The 19,422-nt window shown below is 43.6% G+C and overlaps 1 protein-coding gene across 1 annotated transcript in view; it reads right to left on the bottom strand.

Moving 5' to 3' along the window:
* The window catches only part of DENND10 (DENN domain containing 10), a 455,606-nt gene that overhangs the window by 236,285 nt on the left and 199,899 nt on the right, over positions 1–19,422 (bottom strand). The window contains exon 5 of the mRNA XM_044055976.1: positions 6,404–6,552. Within this exon, the coding sequence (XP_043911911.1) occupies positions 6,404–6,552 (149 nt within the window). The remainder of the gene's footprint in view (positions 1–6,403; positions 6,553–19,422) is intronic.

The raw sequence follows: 19,422 nt of genomic DNA, 5'->3' as shown, positions 1-19,422 counted from the left end.
ATCTTAATAGTACTCAATTGTATTTATTACTGCTTGGTGTAACTCATTCTAAGCCTTTTAGTTTAAGCACTTGGGCTTCAAACCAGTTGTTTTACATTAAGAAAGTTTGTGGTCTGCACTGTAGTGGCAGAACAGGTAGCTTACATCCTTCTAAGTTGGGAAATGCTGATTGAGGGCTCAGTATCTATTATTCTAAATGTGTACTAATTCTGGTTTAAGCACTTGGGCTTCAGGCCATTTATTTTACATTAAGAGGGTTCGTGGTCTGCACTCTTGTGGGAGGAGAGGCTGGACTCTGCCCTTCTGAGCTGGGAATTTCTGGTTAAAGGCTTATAGTGCCTGCATATTTGAACTGCTTCTTACTGAAATTGGTACACCTTGTTTGCTGTAGCATAGACTAGATCCAGGCCTGCTGAATCTAGCTTTGTTTGTATAACTTGAGCACTAATCCAGGCATTCTTTAAAGTATTCAATTGTATTTATTACTGCTTGGTAGTAACTTGATTAAAGTGTAGCTATCATTCTAAGTCTTTTGCATTAAGTACTTGGGCTTCAGACCAGTTGTTTTACATTAGGAAGGTTTGTGGCCTGCACTGTGGTGGCAGGACAGGTAGCTTACATCCTTCTAAGTTGGGAACTGCTGATTGAGGGCTCAGTGTCTGTTATTCTAAAAGTGTATTAGTTCTGGTTTAAGCACTTGGGCTTCAGGCCAGTTATTTTACATTAAGAAGGTTCGTGGTCTGCACTCTTGTGGTAGGAGAGGCTGGACTCTGCCCTTCTGAGCTGGGAATTCCTGGTTAAAGGCTTATAGTGCCTGCATATTTGAACTGTTTCTTACTGAAATTGGTACACCTTGTTTGCTGTAGCATAGACTAGATCCAGGCATGCTGAATCTAGCTTTGTTTGTATGCTTGTTGTTTGCTTGTCATTTCCCTGAAACGCTAATTCCACCTAAAACACGGCTTTTCAGCACTTCTGTGGATCCCTAGTGATATCTGCATTGCTTACTGTACTTATTTCCTTGTTTCACTTGAAATAAAGTTACTGTTTGTCGTTTTTGCATTTAAGTTACCTGTAACACATTGCATTTAAGTTACCTGGCACTTGCTCACTAAAGCAATTATATAAGTCAGCACTAAAAATTAAAAGCACTACACCCTCACAAACTCCCTTGAGTACCTTGTTCCCCATTGGCCCTTTTTTCAATTATAAAGGAATTCCCAATACTATTCTAGCATGTCCAAAGGTCAGTTGTCAATCTCCTCTTCGGTCCAGCTGGTGAATCTGGGAATCCTGAGGCAATGTTACAACTGCCTGATGTACACAGACAACCCTCTCCTCCTCCCAACAAATTCCAACACATGTGAGAGATGCAACCATATAGCCAAACTGGAGGCTAAGCTCTCTCAACTCAGTACTGGAGTAACCAGTCAGGAGGAGAAGGAAACCACACTCATTACAATTCCAGTCTCACATAGACCTACCACGACAGCAAACCAAACACATAAACAAACAAAAACATAGTAGGAGGCTCTAAATAAAAATCTGCCTAAGCAGCAGAGACCTCCAAAGCAGATACCCAAGCAACCGCTACCCCAAAACAAAACACGTGCAACACATAGCTCACAAAGCCAGTGTGCCGAACAGTCACAGCCCTTAAGGCTAAACAACACACCTGATACACTTGTAATAGGTGACTCTATCGTCAGGCACACTGACATCCCGCTCACCAGGCTGAACAAGGAGAAGGTCACAGTGAGCTGCCTTTCGGGCACTAGGATCCGCCACATAACACAAGCATTCAGGTCACTCCTAGGCAAGTACAAATATGACTCGGTAATTGTCCATGCTGGTGTGAATGACCTGAGACGTACTTCCCTGGACTACATGAAAAGAGACATAGAGGAGCTCTCTGAGCATGTAGCCCAGGCCGGTATGACCCTGACCTTGAGTAGCATCTTACACTCACCAAGAATGATGCCATAATATGAAGACAAGATGATCAATTTCAACAATTGGCTTAAGTATTGGTGTCATTCAAAGGGGATCCAATGCCTGTCAGCCTGGGATGACATGCTTGACAAACCACCATGCTTCGCTAGGGACGGCTTGCACCTGTCACCCCTGGGCTTTCGGATATTGGCAAAGGCTCTTGCTTCCCCCATAGTGCCTTTTTTAGGCAAGGCTCAAAAGACAAACCCACCTCCATAGGTATCACAAGGGATAAGAAACTAAGAGTAATGCTACTCAACGCCAGAATTCTAAACCTCAAGATGCATGCACTCAAAACTCTCCTTAGCATGGAGAACATCGATATCTGTGCAGTAACAGAAACCTGGTTCAAGGCTCCCGAGAACACCCCAGCACTACCAGGTTATACCTCATACCATGCTTTTCGGCCCCAAAACTTGGACCGAACCACAAAAGGAGGGGGGAGTATCAATATTCGTCAAAGATATCCACACCTCCAGGTTGGTGGCACAGCACGAAGCATCAGAGACTATCAGTTAACAGTGGGTAAAACTTCCTTCCAGTTTATAACCTGCTACAGACCACCCTCTCAAACCCAGGAACCCCACTTGGCCTTCCTGAGAACACTGGAAAATATGAAGGTCTCTCCAAACACCATTATATTGGGAGACTTCAACTACCCAAACATAGACTGGGAGCATTACTCTAGCTCCAACACCCTAGCCCAAAGGTTCCTAGAATTTATAAACTCAAATGCTATGGAACAACTTGTTACCACTCCCACAAGAGGGGAAAACATACTGGACCTGGTCATCACCAACATGGGGTCTCTATGCTCCAGACCAGAAGTGTATCCCTCACTGGTAAGATCAGGCCATAAACTAATCTTACTGGATATTCACATCCCGACCCCACCCCCTGCCCAGAAAACCACAGTGAAAAACTTCTCTAAAGCAAATTTCACACTCCTCAAAACCGAGGTGGAATCCTTCAAAGCCCCCGAGCCTGTGGAAAATACGGCCCAGACCGCAGAATCCTTTATAAACGCATTCTATGAACACCTTCAGGAATGCATGGATCATGCAATCCCAAATAAAACCAAGACCCAATCCTCCAATGGCAGACGTCCTGTCTGGTGGACCCCAGCCATAAACAAACTATACAATAGAAGGAGGAAGCTACTACATGATAGAGCAAAATCCCAAAAAGGGAAGGCATCTCTGATCAGTATTAGCAAAAAACTACAGGCACTCATAAAATCGTCTAAGGCCAGCTTCAAGAGAAAAATTGCACAGGACACTAAGGATAATCACAAGGCTTTCTTTAGTTATGTTAGGAACCTGGGTGGGAATTCCCAGATATGCTCAGAATTCCTCCAAAATGACAAAAAATCGATCAAACCCACAGACATTGCCAACATCCTATCTGACAGGTTCAGCGCAAACTTCTCCCCACCAAAAGGGCAAATATCTATCCCAGCAGAGTGCTGCCCCCCTGACATCTCAGATGCTCAAGTAAGAGCAGCCCTCTCCAAAGCAAAAAACACAGCATCAATGGGACCAGATGGTGTCCCGGGCTGCATCCTACATGAACTCCAAGAAGAGCTAAACCCAAACATAAAACTACTGTTCAATGTCAGCCTTACTACAGGATATGTACCCAAAGAGTGGCGTACAGCAACAGTGGTCCCTATCCACAAAGGTGGTGCCTCAACGGATCCTGGAAACTTTCACCCCATACGCCTGACTAGCTTGGTCTGCAAAGCTATGGAAAGGATCATCATGGACCTCATAAATAAAGATATTAGGGACCTACAGACACTGGATCCTACCCAGTTCGGCTTTGTTAAGTGCAGATCCTGCCTCTTAAACCTGGTCAATTTCTTTGAAACAGTCACCAAGGCCATTGACGAGGGGAAGGTGGTCCACACAGCCTACCTGGACCTCGCAAAAGCCTTCAATACAATACCCCACTCGGGCATTATAGATAAGCTCACCAGCTTAAACATAAACCCCTATGTCACTAGATGGGTTGCAAACTGGCTCAAGGACAGAACCCACATGGTTAGAATTGCTGGAGCCATGTCAGACTCCAAACGAGTTACAAGTGGCGTCCCACAAGGCTCAGTCCTGGGACCTCTCTTGTTCGGTATATATTTCTCAGAGGTACAGGCCAACACGGAAGGACTGTGGCTGACCAAGTTCGCAGATGACTGCAAACTGGGCATCATAATCGACTCTCCAGCCGATACAAGCATCCTTCAAAAGGGCCTCATAGAAACAGACAACTGGTGCCAGAGCCATGGCCTCAAGCTAAACGCCAAAAAGTGTATAGTCATCCCCTTTGGCAAAAACAAAGTGCCCACAAATTACCACATAGGTGGTAATCCATTAAGTACAGAAGAAGTAATTAGGGACCTGGGGACCCAAGTTAATAGCAATCTCTCATTTGACAACCACGTGGCCAAAGTTGTTAGAAAAACATTTTATATAGCCCACCTAATCATGAAGGGATTCACATCTAGATCAAGGCAGGTCATCATGCCTCTTTACTCATCCCTCATCAGGCCCATAATTGAGTACAATGCCCCTTTTGGGATGTAATTTGCCAGACACCTGCAGCAACTGGAAAGACCCCAAAAGTACCTCACCAAGAGGATCAAAGGGCTCAAACAGATGCCATATGCTGCCCGGTTAAAGAAACTCCAGCTCTACTCAGTGGCATACCGCCTGCTCAGAGGCGATCTGTGCCTGACGTATAAAGCCATGTCCAACCCAGAATTAATGGACATGCTGCACCTCAGAAAATCCAAATCCCATCGAGCTACGCGCTCAAAAGACTTGAACCTCAGCAATGAAATAAATAGGACATGCTGGAGGGACAGATTCATAACCCAGAGGCTCCCTTCACTCTGGAATAAAATCCCAGTCCAGGTTAGGCAGAGTCCCTCATTGACTCTCTTCAAGAGGAATCTTGATGAGTGGATGGGAGATCGTAAGTTTACCCCGGGTATCACTTCTGTGTCACTGTTAGACAGAGGCACAGTATACTAACCTCGAAAAAGGGCATAGCAAAATTAATTTAAAATGGGTGGCGAAAGCCAAACACATTCTGGCTAGGCTTATAAATGCCCTAGGGCAGATAGCCTAGTATGAACCTATGAACACTCCTCCAATATTAGCAAACATCTTTCCCCATCACACGAGTAAAATAACCAACTCTTTTCCAGAACAGTTATGGAAGCACAGATTTTGTGGTGCTGACTTGCCACCCAACTACTTCAGTCTCAACATCAAATAATTAGAATCCATGTGAGAAGTCATGGTCAGATAAGACCAAAACTGCATCATCTGCAAAAGCGTACCACCTCTGAGATCCAAACTGGATATCCTCACCTCCCAATCTCAACTACATACTTCTAATATAGTCATGAAAACAGAAATGGTAAGAAGAGGCACACTTGTTGAAGACTGACCTCTGCCCTGAATGAACTCAACTTGACTGCAGGAATATAGATACCTATCCAAATGCATTCACACAGAGACAGTAACAGGAAAGTGTTGGTGCCCCACATATCAACAACAACTTCATGCCACCATAACCTTTCTTCAAGTCAACAAATGTACACTGGACTAGGACATTTCAATGATCACTCACACAACTACATAAGGCTATAGGGCTTTCAGTGTACATCTCCTGTACAAACTCTACACTATTCCTCTAGGACGTGATGGCTGACTACTGACTGCAGTCAAATCTTTGTCATTTTGGCACAGTCTTATTTTTCAAAATGGCAATTAGCTTTGTCACCTAAAGCTGGAAAATACCTTCTGGTCTCCTTTCTAACAGTGGGGACCAAAAACCTTGTTTTCAGTATTAGAGATACTATCACAATCTGCCATGCAACCAACCAGTATCTAAACACTTCAGAGAGTAACTTGCAAATACAAGTAATAACATTACAGAGATGGCCATGCATAGAAGTACAACCATGTGCTGTAATGGACATATTAAAAGTCTGTATGCAGGAGTAAAGACTGCAGAGCATGTCTCCATTACAACTAACATGGCATCCAAGAAAGCCATGCAGATCCTTGACACTTACCGCTAAAATACTTTAAGGCTCTTTGTCATATACAAAGACCAATCAGGGTTATGTAATGACTATACCAGTACTGGGGGAACAAATGGGATATAATGGGGTCAAAGAGATTGGCAGCATGAAGTGAAATTTGTGATGGGAGGAGGTAAACAAAATGAACACAGATTTCGGTTTGTTTTACTTGCAAAATTATACAATTTTCTGTCTACTCTACAATAATAATTCTCAGCACTACTTTATAGCTGCTTCAACTAAAAGCAGTTGACCAACTTTTAGCAACTAAATAGTTATGCAGAGAAAAACTACACATAAAGAAAATGCTTCCCATACCTCTGATGGAACCAATTAAGAAGGCCTTCTTGGCATCATAATCCCTAATGAGGAAAGCGCCGTTGTCTTCACTTTGGCAGATTCCTTTTGTTAAGACTGCAATATAGCCTTCCATTATCCTGACTGGGCTGCCATGTTTAATATACATCCTGTATCAGGAGACAAACATTAAGTATAAGAATCAATCTTTTTTTTTCCTTATGCCATCCCAAACTTACCCATGCAGCTCTCTCCTCCGTATACTCTCCTGTAAGAGGTATGCTCCTGTAGCACAGTTTAATGTGTTCACACTCTAACAAGACAAACCAGACATTTTCTAATTTTCATTTGTCAGCTGCACCAGACAACTTCATTTTAGAGCCCATTATAAAACTTATATTTTAAAAAGCCTTTAAGCCAGTTAAGATTGGTTTTAAATAATGGCAAACTCCAAGCCAATCAATTGATAGCATTAATTTAAGTGCCTTCTCAACTGAATGGCTCTAGTTTCAATTATAATCCTAAAAGAAATTCTGTAAGAAGAAATCACAATTACAGTCATATATCAAACATTTAGTCCATGCTGTCTAAAGTATACTTAAAAATAGTCCAGCAACTTGGCTGGGTTTTATTTTACCATTTGTTACCAGGAACACAGCACTGCTGTCCTTACAATTCACCGGTGCAGTATTCAACATGTATGAGATTCCCTGCCATGGAAACCAGACATCTGGCCAGTCTACCAAAGCCTACTGTTGCTTTAAGGTATGCTGAGCATCACCCAAATGCTCCTCGCATAGCACAGGGCATAAAAGTAATATTCAGGCATACTATCCTCAGAACTTCTTTGCCACCAGTCTGAAAGCTGTTTCTAACCATCTACATCCATTTTCTGCCATTTTTACTGCACCCTTCTCAGGAACAACTTCCTTTTTTCCCCAGAGGTTGTTTGAGATCTCTTGTCTCAGGGTACTATTCAAGAGGTGCTTATGTCCAAAAAGGGGAAGGGGATTTATTCAAGAATGTTTCTAGTGCCCAGAAAAGAGAGTACTTGGAGACCAACTCTAGACCTCTGTTATCTAAACTCTTTTCTGAAGGTGCCTCCCTTTTGGATGTTGTCCTTTCGGACTCTGTTTCCTCTCTTGCTCCCTCAGGCCCTGCTGGTGTCTCCGATTCTCAAAGATGCTTATCTCCATATTCCAATCCATCCTCTTTTCAGGAAGTTTTTGCATTTCTCCATTGCTTCCTGGCATTTTCAGTTCTGTGCTTTGCCCTTTGGCCTTTCTACTGCTCCATGGATGATCACCAAATGTCTCCCTCCTGTGATTGCTTTTTGCAGTCTTCAAGGGTTCCAAATATTTCCTTACTTGGATGAACTGCTGATTCAGGCATTGTCTCTGAAGATCCTTTTGCAAAATATTCATTTTGCCATTTCTCATCTACAGAGCCTGGGGTTCACGATAAACTTCAAAAAGTCTTCTCTGACTCCTTCTCATGATCATGTCTTTCTGGGCTGCAGGATTCAGATGGTGTCAATGCTGGCATCCCTGCCTCCTCTAAAGGCCTTAACTCTCATTTCTTACTTTCAATCTCTTCTTCCCCTTGCTCCCATTACAGCCTGGGAGCTCTGAGAGCTCTGGGTTTCATGGCTTCTACCTCTAGAGCTCTTATGCTGGCTCTTCTGGCCTTTCATCCTCTTTTCTCTCCAGGGCCTCTCAAAGTATTCACAGACAATACCACGGTTTTGTGGTATATCAACAAACAGGGGGGGCAAGATCTTACCTTCTTTGCCGGTTGGCACTTCTTGTATGGGATCTGGCTGTCAAGTATCAAGCGACTCTTCAGGCAGTTTATATCCCTTCAGATCAGAACATTGTGGCAGATACTGAGAGCAGGTCGTTCATTCAATCCCACGAATGGATGCTTCATAGGGATGTGTTTCTGGACATTGTTCACCAGTGGGGTACTCATCAAGTAGATCTCTTTGCCTCTCCTCTGAACAATCAACTTCCTCTGTTTTGTGCCAGAGTCCCAGGTCCTCTGGTGTGGAAGGTAGACACTCTCTCACTTTCCCGGAAGGGGATATTTCTTTATGCATTCCCACCCCTTCCTTTCATTCCAAAAGTCCTGTTCAAGATTCAACTGGATGCTCCCAAAATCTTGTTGGTGACTCCCTTTTGGCTGCGACACCACTGGTTCCCTCTACTTCTGCATCTAGCCAAGGTTAATCATCACAACTTGCTTCACATGGTGGATCTACTCACACAAGACAAGTGATCTTTCTTCCATCCCCACCAGTCTACGCTTTAACTGACAATGTGTGTGATAGGGTTTTGTTTCCTCAAAGATACCTTTTTTCTGAGGACATGCTGCAGGTCCTGCAGGAGGCCAGGAAACCTACTACTAGGAAATCCTACTCATCTAAATGGAAGAGGTTTTCTATTTGGTGTCTCTCTCGTAACCTAGACCCACTTACTGTGGATGTTCCTTTGGTTCTCTCTTACTTGTATGTGTTGCTCAGTGCTAGTTTGGCCTATTCTTCTATTAAGGCCCACTTATCATCTCCTTCTGCTTGGGCAGCCACGGTGGTGCAGTGGCTAACATTGCCACCTCACAGCAAGAGGTTTTCCGGTTGAATCCTTGGCTGGGGTGCCTTCTGTGCGGAGTCTGCATGTCCTCCCTGTGGTCGCATGGGTTTCCTCCGGGTGCTCCGGTTTCCTCCCACATCCCAAAGACATGCTGTAGGTGGATTGGACACTCTAAATTGGCCCTAGGTGTGAGTGTGCGCCTTCTATGGAAGGCTGGGCGCTGGGCTGGCAACTCTGTAAAAACTCCACTGCCAATCATGAGTGGACAGGTGATCCGCTGTGGCGACCCCTAACTGGGAAAAAAGCCAAAACAAGAAGATCATCTCTTTCTGCTTGTCTGCCTTTAACTCATCTTTTAGCTTCTAGATTTGAGGCTAAGCAATTTCTTAAAGGTGCCCTTAATATTAGACCTCCCAGGAAGCCTGTTCCTCCTTCCTGGGATCTTACATTTGTTCTGCAGAAATTGACTCAGGCTCCTTTTGAGCCTGCTGTTTCAGCTTCTTTGCAACATTGATCTTGGAAGACAGTTCCTTTGTTAGCTCTTACTTCTGCCAGGGTCCTTCTTTTATGCCTAAGGTGCTTAATGCATTGTCACTTAATCAGCCTATTAATTTGCCTACTTTGTTTTCCCCTCTCAGGAATCTGACAGCTGAGAGGGTGCTTTATACTTTGGACATGCACAGACAGTGCAAATTTTATTTGGATAAGACTAAAGATATCAGAAAATCTGATCAGTTGTTTGTGTTTGTTTCCTTTCTTCCTAGGTCATTAGGATTAGTGGTTTCCAGACAAACTATTTCTACTTGGATTTCAAAGGCTATTTCTTTTTATTACACTTTTCATGGCAAGAACCTTCCTTCTTCTGTAAAGGCTCATTCTTCTAGAGCTGTGGCTTCTTCTGTCCTTTTTTCAAGGGCTTAGGCACTAATTCTATTAGTGAAGCAGCTACCTGGACTTCTGTGCATACTTTTAGCAAAATACTACAAGTTGGATGGTATCGCCAGAGCTAAAGCTCGTTTTGCTAATGTCATTCTTCATGGCTTCTTATAGGTCTCTACTGCTGCTTCCTTCTCCCAAGTTTCTTTTGAGCTTTGACATTCTCCCATATGTGATGAATACTGTAGCGGTGAATGTCAAGACATAGTACAGTTGTGTAAATTCTTACCATAACAGTAGATAACCTTGCCTTCACCGCTGCTGTATTCACCCCCCCCCCCCTCCGCATTGCAGTAGTCTTTTTCCTTCCCAGATGTGCAGGTTTTCTTAGGTTTTGCTTGGACTGGTGTTCTTACTGGGGCAGTCAGTTCTGAGGATAGTATGCCTGAACATCATTTTTATGCCCTACGCTACACGAGGAGCATTTGGGTGATGTTCAGCATACCTTAATGCAACAGTAGGTTTTGGTAGACTGGCCGGACATCGGGCTTCCATGGCAGGGAATCCCATATGTAATGAATACTGCAGTGGTGAAGGCAAGGACATCTACTGTTATGGTAAAATTTTTAACAACTGTACTTTCCAGGAATATAGTACAAAGAAATTGTACACAAAACTGTAACAGTACAGAAGAAAATACCTAGCTTTGTGCTGCCCGACGTTAGTTCCCCGTATCGCTATCAAATAGAGCTACTGGAGTGATCCTTAGGGTAAACTTTATATTTCCCATCCACTCATCAAGATTTCTCTTGAAGGCCAGTGAGGTGCTCTGCTTGACATGTATGGGAAGTCTATTCCAGAGCATGGGCAATCTCTGGGTTATTAACCTGTCCCTCCAGCCAGCATGTTCTGTTGATTGTGGCAATGAGGTTGAGGTCTCTGGAGTGTGTGGTGTGGAGGGACTGGGATTTTTTAGATGTAGCATTTCTAACAGAGCTGGGACAGACATGGCTTTGTAAGTCAAGCAGAGATCACCTCTTAATAGACAATATGACACAGAGAATAGCTGGAGTTTTTTGAGTCTGTCCGTGTACAACGTGTTTAAGGCCAAGGATCCTCTTCATGAGGTACTTTTGTGGCCTTTCCAGCTGATGCATGTGTCTAGTGAGGTACATGCCAAATGGGGCATTATACTCGATGACTGGCCTAATGAGGGAAGAGCAGATATAGATGATGACCTCTTTCTTCTTGGATGCAAAACCCTTGGTAATGAGATGTGCCACACAGAAGGACTTTCTGACCGCAGTGGCAATGTGGTGGTCGAAGGAGAGGTTGCTGTCAACCTGTGTTCCCAGATCTCTTATAACGTCTTCAATGTTCAGTGGGCTCCCATCAATGTGGTAATTAGTGGGAACTGAGTTTTTCACAAAGGGGATGACAATGCATTTTTGGCATTAAGCTTAAGGCCATGGTTTCAACAACAGTCAATGGTCTCTGTGAGGCCTTTCTGTAGGATTTCTACATCACTTGGGGAGTTAATAATGGCTCCCAGCTTGCAGTCGTCTGTGAACTTGGTCAGCCAGAGTCCCTCCATGTTGGCCTGGTCTTCTGAGAAGTAGATGCCAAACAGGAGAGGACCCAGGACCGATCCCTGTGGGACTCCACTCGTGACTGGTCGGCAGTCTGACTTGGAGTCTGCTACTTTCACACTGTGGGTTCCATCTGCGAGCCAATTTGCAACCCACCTAGTGATATAGGGTTTGATGCCTAGTTTGGTGAGTTTATCAATAATTCTGAGTGGGGAATGGTATCAAAGGCCTTGGTAGGCTGTATGAACTGCCTTGCCCTCATCCACAGCTCTGGTGACTGACTCAAAGAAGTAAACCAGGTTGAGCAGGCATGATCTACCTTTCACAAAACCAAACTGCATGGGATCTAGAGTTTGGAGATTCCCTATATCCTTGTTAATTAGGTCCATGATGATGCACTCTATGACCTTACACATCAGGCATTTACTTACTAGAAAAAAGTCTGCTTGGGCCCAGTGCACCCATTTTCAGTGAAGTCTGGAGGAGAAAAACTCTAAAATACATCTTCAAATACATATTAAAGTATTCCAAAATATACCTTAAATACACTGTTAAAGTACACAGCAGAATTTGCAACAAAACATTATGCACTATAAAGAATAGTCAGAAACCTGGAGTGTGGGATGCATTGCTGATTGATTATTTGAGTGAAGCAAATCAACTATAAAGTTGAGACTGAAGAATTGACAACAGAAAGTTGACTGAGAAATAGTAGACAGTAACAACAACATGTTAAAATGAGAAGCAAAACGAGATGAGAAGAATACAAGTTAATATAGGAAACAGACTGTTGCAGATATTTAAAAAGGTAAAGTGAGTGGGAGACGTGAGTAGTAAATAGAGTAGAGAAGAGTTATGAAATAAAAATCTCTAAGAAAAAATTTAGATATCCTGGTAAGGGTTTTTATAAACACTATAAAATAGATTGGCTGCAAGGTATATACCATAACATGTAGAGTTTATTACACATTCCTTGTGTATACAGTGCTAGGGAAGGATGGTTAAGTAGTCGGTAAGTGGTTAAGTAGAGCAGGAAGGGAGGTAGAGTGGAGTACGTGGACGGAGGAAACAAAGCAGTGGAGGATAGTGGGATGGAGTGACGGGGTGAATGACAGTGCAGGGTAGAAAGAAAAGGGAAGTGGGGCTTATTGACAAGATAAATGCATCTCTGAGAAGTTTAGCAACGAGTGAAAATGGGTAGATCAATGGGAAGGTAAGGGAGTTTTTCCTTCCCCACACTCATTTGTTGCAATAACCTGGTAGTTAGGGGAATAGGAAGCAGTACACAGAGAACTAGCTCGCCCTGGTCACAGTTTGAAGAAAATATTTGTAACCCAGGCTTCTGGAGCTGTGGTCCTGATGCAAAACCTCTTCAGCTGTCTGGAGAAGGAAGGCAAAAGCTTAACTTGTCTGTTGCTACAACATTCTTTTGTGATGGGAAGTAGAAAGGCCTGATTCTTGGGCTGCATTCCAGCTATGCTAGCCAGTACACCTAGTAGGAGAGAGCTCCCTCCTGCTTGTAAATGTACCATATGAGTATGGAGAAGCAGGGTTTCTTGAAGGCAGTCAGGGCCAGAATACCTGCCAACGTCTCTTCCACATTGATGTGATTTTTCCAGAAGTCTTTGTCACAGATTCCCTGCATCCTCAGATCTACCTCATGCACCCCAAGGTTGTACCAGATGAATCTATGGTAAGAATCCGAGTTCCTGGGAACACACTAAATGACACACCCTACATTGAACTACATTTGCCATATTCACCATGCAAGCTCTCTTTATATGTAGTGTAGGATGGGAATGAGACAATGTATGGTCTGGGGATGCCGAGGCTATCTCCTTCTTACATATCATTACAGTTTCCTCATGTGTAGTCTTGCCATTGCCAGTGACACCATCAGGATACATGATGTCATGCATCATAGAGTTCTTAGGAATACCCTTGCTGTAATGGTATTCTGCAGGCAAACTGTTTTGAGGTATTGTAACAAGATAAGCAACTTGTCTGCAAGAAGTAAAGCCACCTACTTCTCTGTGTCCAGGAATGACCTTAGGAACAAAACCTATTTCATACAAATCAGATGGGATTACAGGAAATTGAAAGAGAGACCCATGATTTTGAACCAGGAAAGGTATGAATCATTTCTAGGAAAGCTGTGTGCATCAGGCAACAGTCCAGATAGGGTTAAAGGTGAATGGCCTTTGTTCTGCAAATGACCATGTACTGCAGCTAGGCTTTTGGCAAATACCATGAGTGCAGCAGACAAGCCAAAGGGCAAAGAGGTAACAGACACCAACCTGCTTTAAAACTCAAACTTTCTGTGCCTTCTGGCAAGGGAATGTGGATATGGGCATCCTCTAGATCCAGAATGATAAGAAAAGCCTATGGAAGTAGAACAGGGAGAAGGTTCTGCAATGTAAGCATTTTGCACTTTGAAACTTTCAGAACTATATTCATCGTTGACAGATGTAATGTAGGTCTCCACATTCCTTCTTTTTCCTGGAATTAGGAGGTCTCAAGTAAAATCAGAATGTTCTTTTCTATTTGATACTCTGTAATGCTTCCAGTATAAGGAGATTATTCCAAGAAAAAGAGAGACAAAGTCTATCTGTTCCTTGGGAACAGGAGATATTCCTAATAATATGGGTCTGCTCCAAAACTGCAATCTGTACCTCTGGCATATAATCTTGGAAGTCCACTCATCTTTGGTGATCTCCTTCCATTCTTTTGTAGAGAGGCCCATATGCCTCATAATATCTACAGGGGTGGAAGGAGGACAGAGAGGGGGAGGGATAAATCTAAGTCAGGGCTGTTCCATACAGATGCCAGGACCCTGAGGGCTTCCAGGCCTATCCTTTTTCTCTATTCACCATTTCGTCCTGCAGCACACTCCAGCCCTTTTGGCATATGTCTTCTTCCTTCCTTGGGGTAAAGAGACTAGCGTTTTGTAGGATACCTTCTGCTGTACTTTGGAGATTGGAAATGGAAGAACTGTTTCACAGGTTTTCCCTTTCTCCTCCAGTCTGGTGAAAACATTTTCTGTTAGGGACCAAAGGAAAGCATGTCACCCAAAGATGCATTAAAAAACTCCTCTTTAACATAGTTCATAGGTAGGTACTAGGCTATCGGCCCTGGGGCCTATACAAGCCCAGCCAAAAAGATACCCTGGCTTTTGCCACCCAAGAAAATTATTTTCCTGTGCCACTGTACAGCAGAGCCACAGAGGTGATCCACGGGGTGAATTTCCAATTTCCCATCCAATCATCAAGATTTTTCTTGAAGAGTGCTAATGAGGAGCTTTGTTTGATATAGATAGGTAGTTTATTCCAGAGTATGGGAAGTCTCTGGGACAGGAATCTATCCCTCCAACATGTTCTGTTTAATGTGGTGACAAGGTTTAGGTCCCTAGAGCGTGTAGCTCGGAGGAATTGGGATTTCTTTAAGTGGAGCATGTCCAACAGCTCTGGGTTTGACATAGCTTTGTATGTTAGGCAGAGATCACCTCTGAGTAGGCGATATGCGATGAAGTAAAGCTGGAGTTTTTTGAGACGATCTGCGTAGGGCATCTGTTTGAGGCTGGTAATCTTCTTTGTGAGGTATTTCTGTGGCCTTTCCAGTTGCTGTAGATGTCTTGTGAGGTACATACCAAAAGGGGCATTGTACTGGGTCTAATGAGTGATTAATAGAAGGGAACAATGACCTCTTTTTTCTGGATGAGAAACCTTTTGTGATGAGGTGTGCCATGTAGAAGGATTTCCTGACTACTGTGGCGATGTAATTATTAAAGGAGAGACTACTGTCCACCTGTGTCCCAAGGTTTCTTATCACACTTTCAGTGTTAAGTACACTACCACCTATGTTGTAGTTCATGGGTACAGAGTTTTTACCAAAGGGGATGACAATGCACTTTTTGGCATTAAGCTTGAGGCCATGGCTTTGACACCAGGCACCTGTCTCAGTGAGGCCCTTTGTAGGATGTCAAAGACCTTCTGTGTTAGCCTGTACTTCAGAGAAGTAGATACCAAACAGGAGAGGACCCAGGACTGAACCCTGTGGTACTCCACTTGTCACTGGTCTGAAGTCATATTTGGAGTCTGCTACTTTCACAGTGTGGGTTCTGTCAGTGAGCCAGTTGGCAACCCATCTTGTGACATATGGATTTATACCTAGTTTAGTGAGTTTATCTATAATTCCAAAGCGGGGGATGGTGTCAAAAGCCTTGGCAAGATCTAGATAGGCTGTGTAAACCACCTTACCCATGTCTACGGCTTTGGTGACTGCTTCAAAGAAGTCTATCAGGTTTAGGAGACATGATCTGCCTTTTACAAACCTGAACTGGGTGGGATCCAGAGTTTGGAGATTACCAATAACTTTGTTTATAAGTTCCAAGATGATACCTTCCATGGCCTTGCAGACCAGGCTCGTCAGGCTAATGGGGCGGTAGTTCCCGGGGTCCGTGATGGCTCCCCCCTTGTGGAGTTGGATAACCGTTGCTTTGTGCCATTCAGCAGGCACAAAACCTGAGGTGAGGCTATGATTGAACATGGTACTTAGGTGGGGTGCCAGTTCATTCTGTAGTTCGTGTAGAATGCAGCCTGGGATGTTGTCTGATCCCATGGATGCTGTGTTCTTGGCTTTGGAGAGTGTGGTTTTTACCTGTGCAGCCGTGATTACAGGAATTTTGCATTCTTCTGGTACAGAAATGGGCTCTTTAGGGGGTGAGTGGGGGGTAAAGTTAGCACTGAACCTATCTGCCAGGATGTTGGCAATATCAGTTGAGTCTGTATATTTAGTGCCATTGTGCTGTAACTCAAAGCAGATCTGGTGTTGCCATTGAGATTCTTGACATAGCTATAGAATGCTTTGTGGTTGTCTTTAGAATCAGTGGCGATTTTGTTTTCGTAACTAGCTTTGGAGGATTTTATCAGGGATCGCAGCTTCTTACTGAGGCTGACCAGGGAGCTCCTCCACTTGTGGGATTTTACTCTCTTTTGCAAGAGTTTCTTTCTTCTGTTGTACAGTTTGTTTATGGCAGGGGACCACCAGATTGGCTTCCTTTTTTTGGAGGATAGTGTCTTGGTTCTGTTTGGGATAGCACGATCCATGCACTCATGTAAGTGCTTATAAAGTGCAATTGTGTAGGATTCAGTAGTCATAACTGTATTGTCCATCTGCATGGGTGTCATGAAGTTCACCACTTCTGTCTTAAGAAGTATGAAGTTGGCTTTGGAGAAATTTTTTACCATGGTTTCCTTAATGGGGGGTGGAGGCAGGATGTGGATATCTAGGGTAATTAGCTTATTAATTAGCTTATGGTCGGAGCGGACCAATGAGGAGTTGACTTCAGGTGTGGAACACCGGTCACTCATATTGGTAATGACTAGATCCAGGATATTGTTGCCCCTGGTGGGGGTGTGGATAAGTTGATCCAGAAAGCGTTGAGCGAAGGAGTTGGTACATGAGTAGTTTTCCAAGTTAATGGTGGGGTAGTTGAAATCGCCCATTATTAGGGTGTTTGGTTGAACCCTAATATTTTCCAGTACATCAAGAAAAGAGGAGTGGGAATCCTGGGACATGGTGGGTGATCTGTAGCAAGCTACAATTTGGATTGCAGTTTTGCCCAGAGTTAGTTGCACTTGGATAACCTCTGCTGCATTATGCTGAGCAACTAGCCTGGAGGTGTGGATATCCTTAATGAATATGGACACACCTCCCCCTTTGGTGTTCCGGTCCAGGTTACATGGCCGAAAAGTGTGGTATGAGTTATAGCCAGGTAGTGCAGGAGTGCTCTCTGGAGCCTTGAACCAGGTCTCAGTCACTGCACAGATATCGATGTTCTCCATTTTAAGGAGTGCCTCGCGTGAGTGCATTTTGAGATTTAGACTTCTAGCATCGAGTAGCATCACCCTCAGTTTTTGCTTGCCTGTTCCTGTTATGGTGGTGAATTTGTCATTTGAACCTTGCCTAAAAAAGGCACTATAGGGGTGGTAAGAACCTTAGCCAGTATCCGGAATCCCAGGAGTGACAGGTGCAGGCCATCTCTGGCAAAGCATCGTCATCTGTTGACCATGTCATCCCAGGCAGACAGATACTGGATCCCTTTAGAATGGCACCAGAAGCTTAGCCAATTGTTGAAGTCAATCATTTTGTCCTTGTACTGCGGTATCATTCTGGGTGATGGCAGATAGTCTGGAAGGTACCAGTCCTCAGCACAGTGGTCGCATTGTCGCCTCATAGCAAGAAGTTCTCCAGTTTGATTCTCGACTGGAGTGCCTTCTGTGTGGAGTCTGCATGTTCTTCTTGCGTTTGTGTGAGTTTTCTCTGGGTACTCCAGTTTCCTCTCACATTACAAAGACTTGCATCTGGAGTGTTTCTCCCCGGGCCTCTGCTGAAAATTGGCTTCATTCCACGTCGGACTTTCTCAGTAAAAAAATATTAAATAAATAAAGCTATGCATGCCACTTGATAACAGACTCTGTTGCTGCTGTCATGTGTGATGCATCTAATGCATTACAGTCATATTTTATAGAGTGCTTAGGAACTTAGACACCCAGGTTGCAAAGCTCAAGCATCTTCTCTTTAAGGTCCTTGTATTTAATCCTACCTGCTTTAGATATAGTTGAGCAAGGAGAGATTCCTGGTGTTTTAGCATGAGTCCAGCAATTAAGGACCCTAAAGGCCAGTGTAGCAGAGTATAGGCTTTCTAGATAAAGTGGTCAAAAATCTTGCTCTCCTTGTAACTGGAAAAGGGATTTCTTGAAGGTGTCAGAGTAGATCCCAACTTCCTGACAAAGGGGCTAAGGGATGTGGCTCCAATGCTGCATTGTGAATTTATGTATGTACCATAACTTTGCATCTGCTGTGTCCATTTCATTAATTCTGCTCTGTGGTAAGAACGTTTGAAGAATCACTGTGTCTAGGTGAGCTCTTATAAACTCCAAGAGTTGTACTGGCAGATGTTTGGATTTTGCAAGATTTACATTGAAACCTAGAGAGTGAGTCAAATGAAGTAAATAGCCTGTGGTTATCAACAGATGCCTGGCTGATGCAGTGAGAAGACAGTCATCTAAATAAGGAAACACGCTGATTCCATGCAGTCTTTGAAGAGCTGCAACCACTGCCATAGATTTGGTAAACACCTTGGGGGCTGTGGTGAGACCAAAGGGCAGGTCTCTGAACTGAAAATGACTGGCTCTGAACCAGAAGTGAAGGAATCTTCTGGATCATTTTTCATTTTATGTGAAAGTACACATCCTTCAGATCTATAGAGCACATGTAGTCACCTTTCTGGAGTAACAGTAGAATGGACTGAACCATGACCATCTAGAATTTGCAGTTCTTTATGAATTTGTTTAGATAACCAAGATCCAGAAAGGGTCTCAGGTCCCCTGTTTTCTTTGGCACTAAAAAAGAACCTCGAGTAAAAAATAGATCTTCTCTGGTCTGATGGGACCTCTTGGATGACTCTTGTGTCTAGCAGCTTTTGAATTTCTAGAGCTGCTTGCTCCAGTTGATTGGGTGGAACACTGAGGATATTTTTTTCTTATCCTCAGTGCATTTTGTAAAAAGGGAATAAAATATCCTCCGGATATGATTCTTTGCACCCATGTATCTTTTTGATGGCTGCCCAGGCTTCTGGGTGCAAAGACAACCATCATCCGACTGTCTCCAGAGAAGAACATTCAGGCAACATTTCAAAAAAGCTGAAAGGGTCTATCCAAGTAAGAAACTCGAGACCCTTGATCCTGCAGACCCCCTCTGCTGCGTGGGCAGCATCTTCCATTATTATAATTGTTTCCCCTCTGCCTCTGGTAGAAAATTCTCTGCGTAAATCTTGAAAACCATTGAGATTTCCAAAACCAAATTTGCTTACCACCACATTGATTCCTTCACAAGGATTTATGCAGGTAGAAAAACAGATTCCTACGGCAGACAGTGTAATTTCATCTTTTTTCACAATGGAAAAATGTCTCTGACATTGGGCCCA

This window comes from Protopterus annectens, chromosome 14.part0 (assembly GCF_019279795.1).
Source record: "Protopterus annectens isolate FY-2018-M chromosome 14.part0, PAN1.0, whole genome shotgun sequence".
NCBI lineage: Eukaryota > Metazoa > Chordata > Ceratodontiformes > Protopteridae > Protopterus > Protopterus annectens.
The sequence above is the reverse complement of the archived record's forward strand: the minus strand, read 5'-3'. Positions and strand labels throughout refer to the sequence as shown.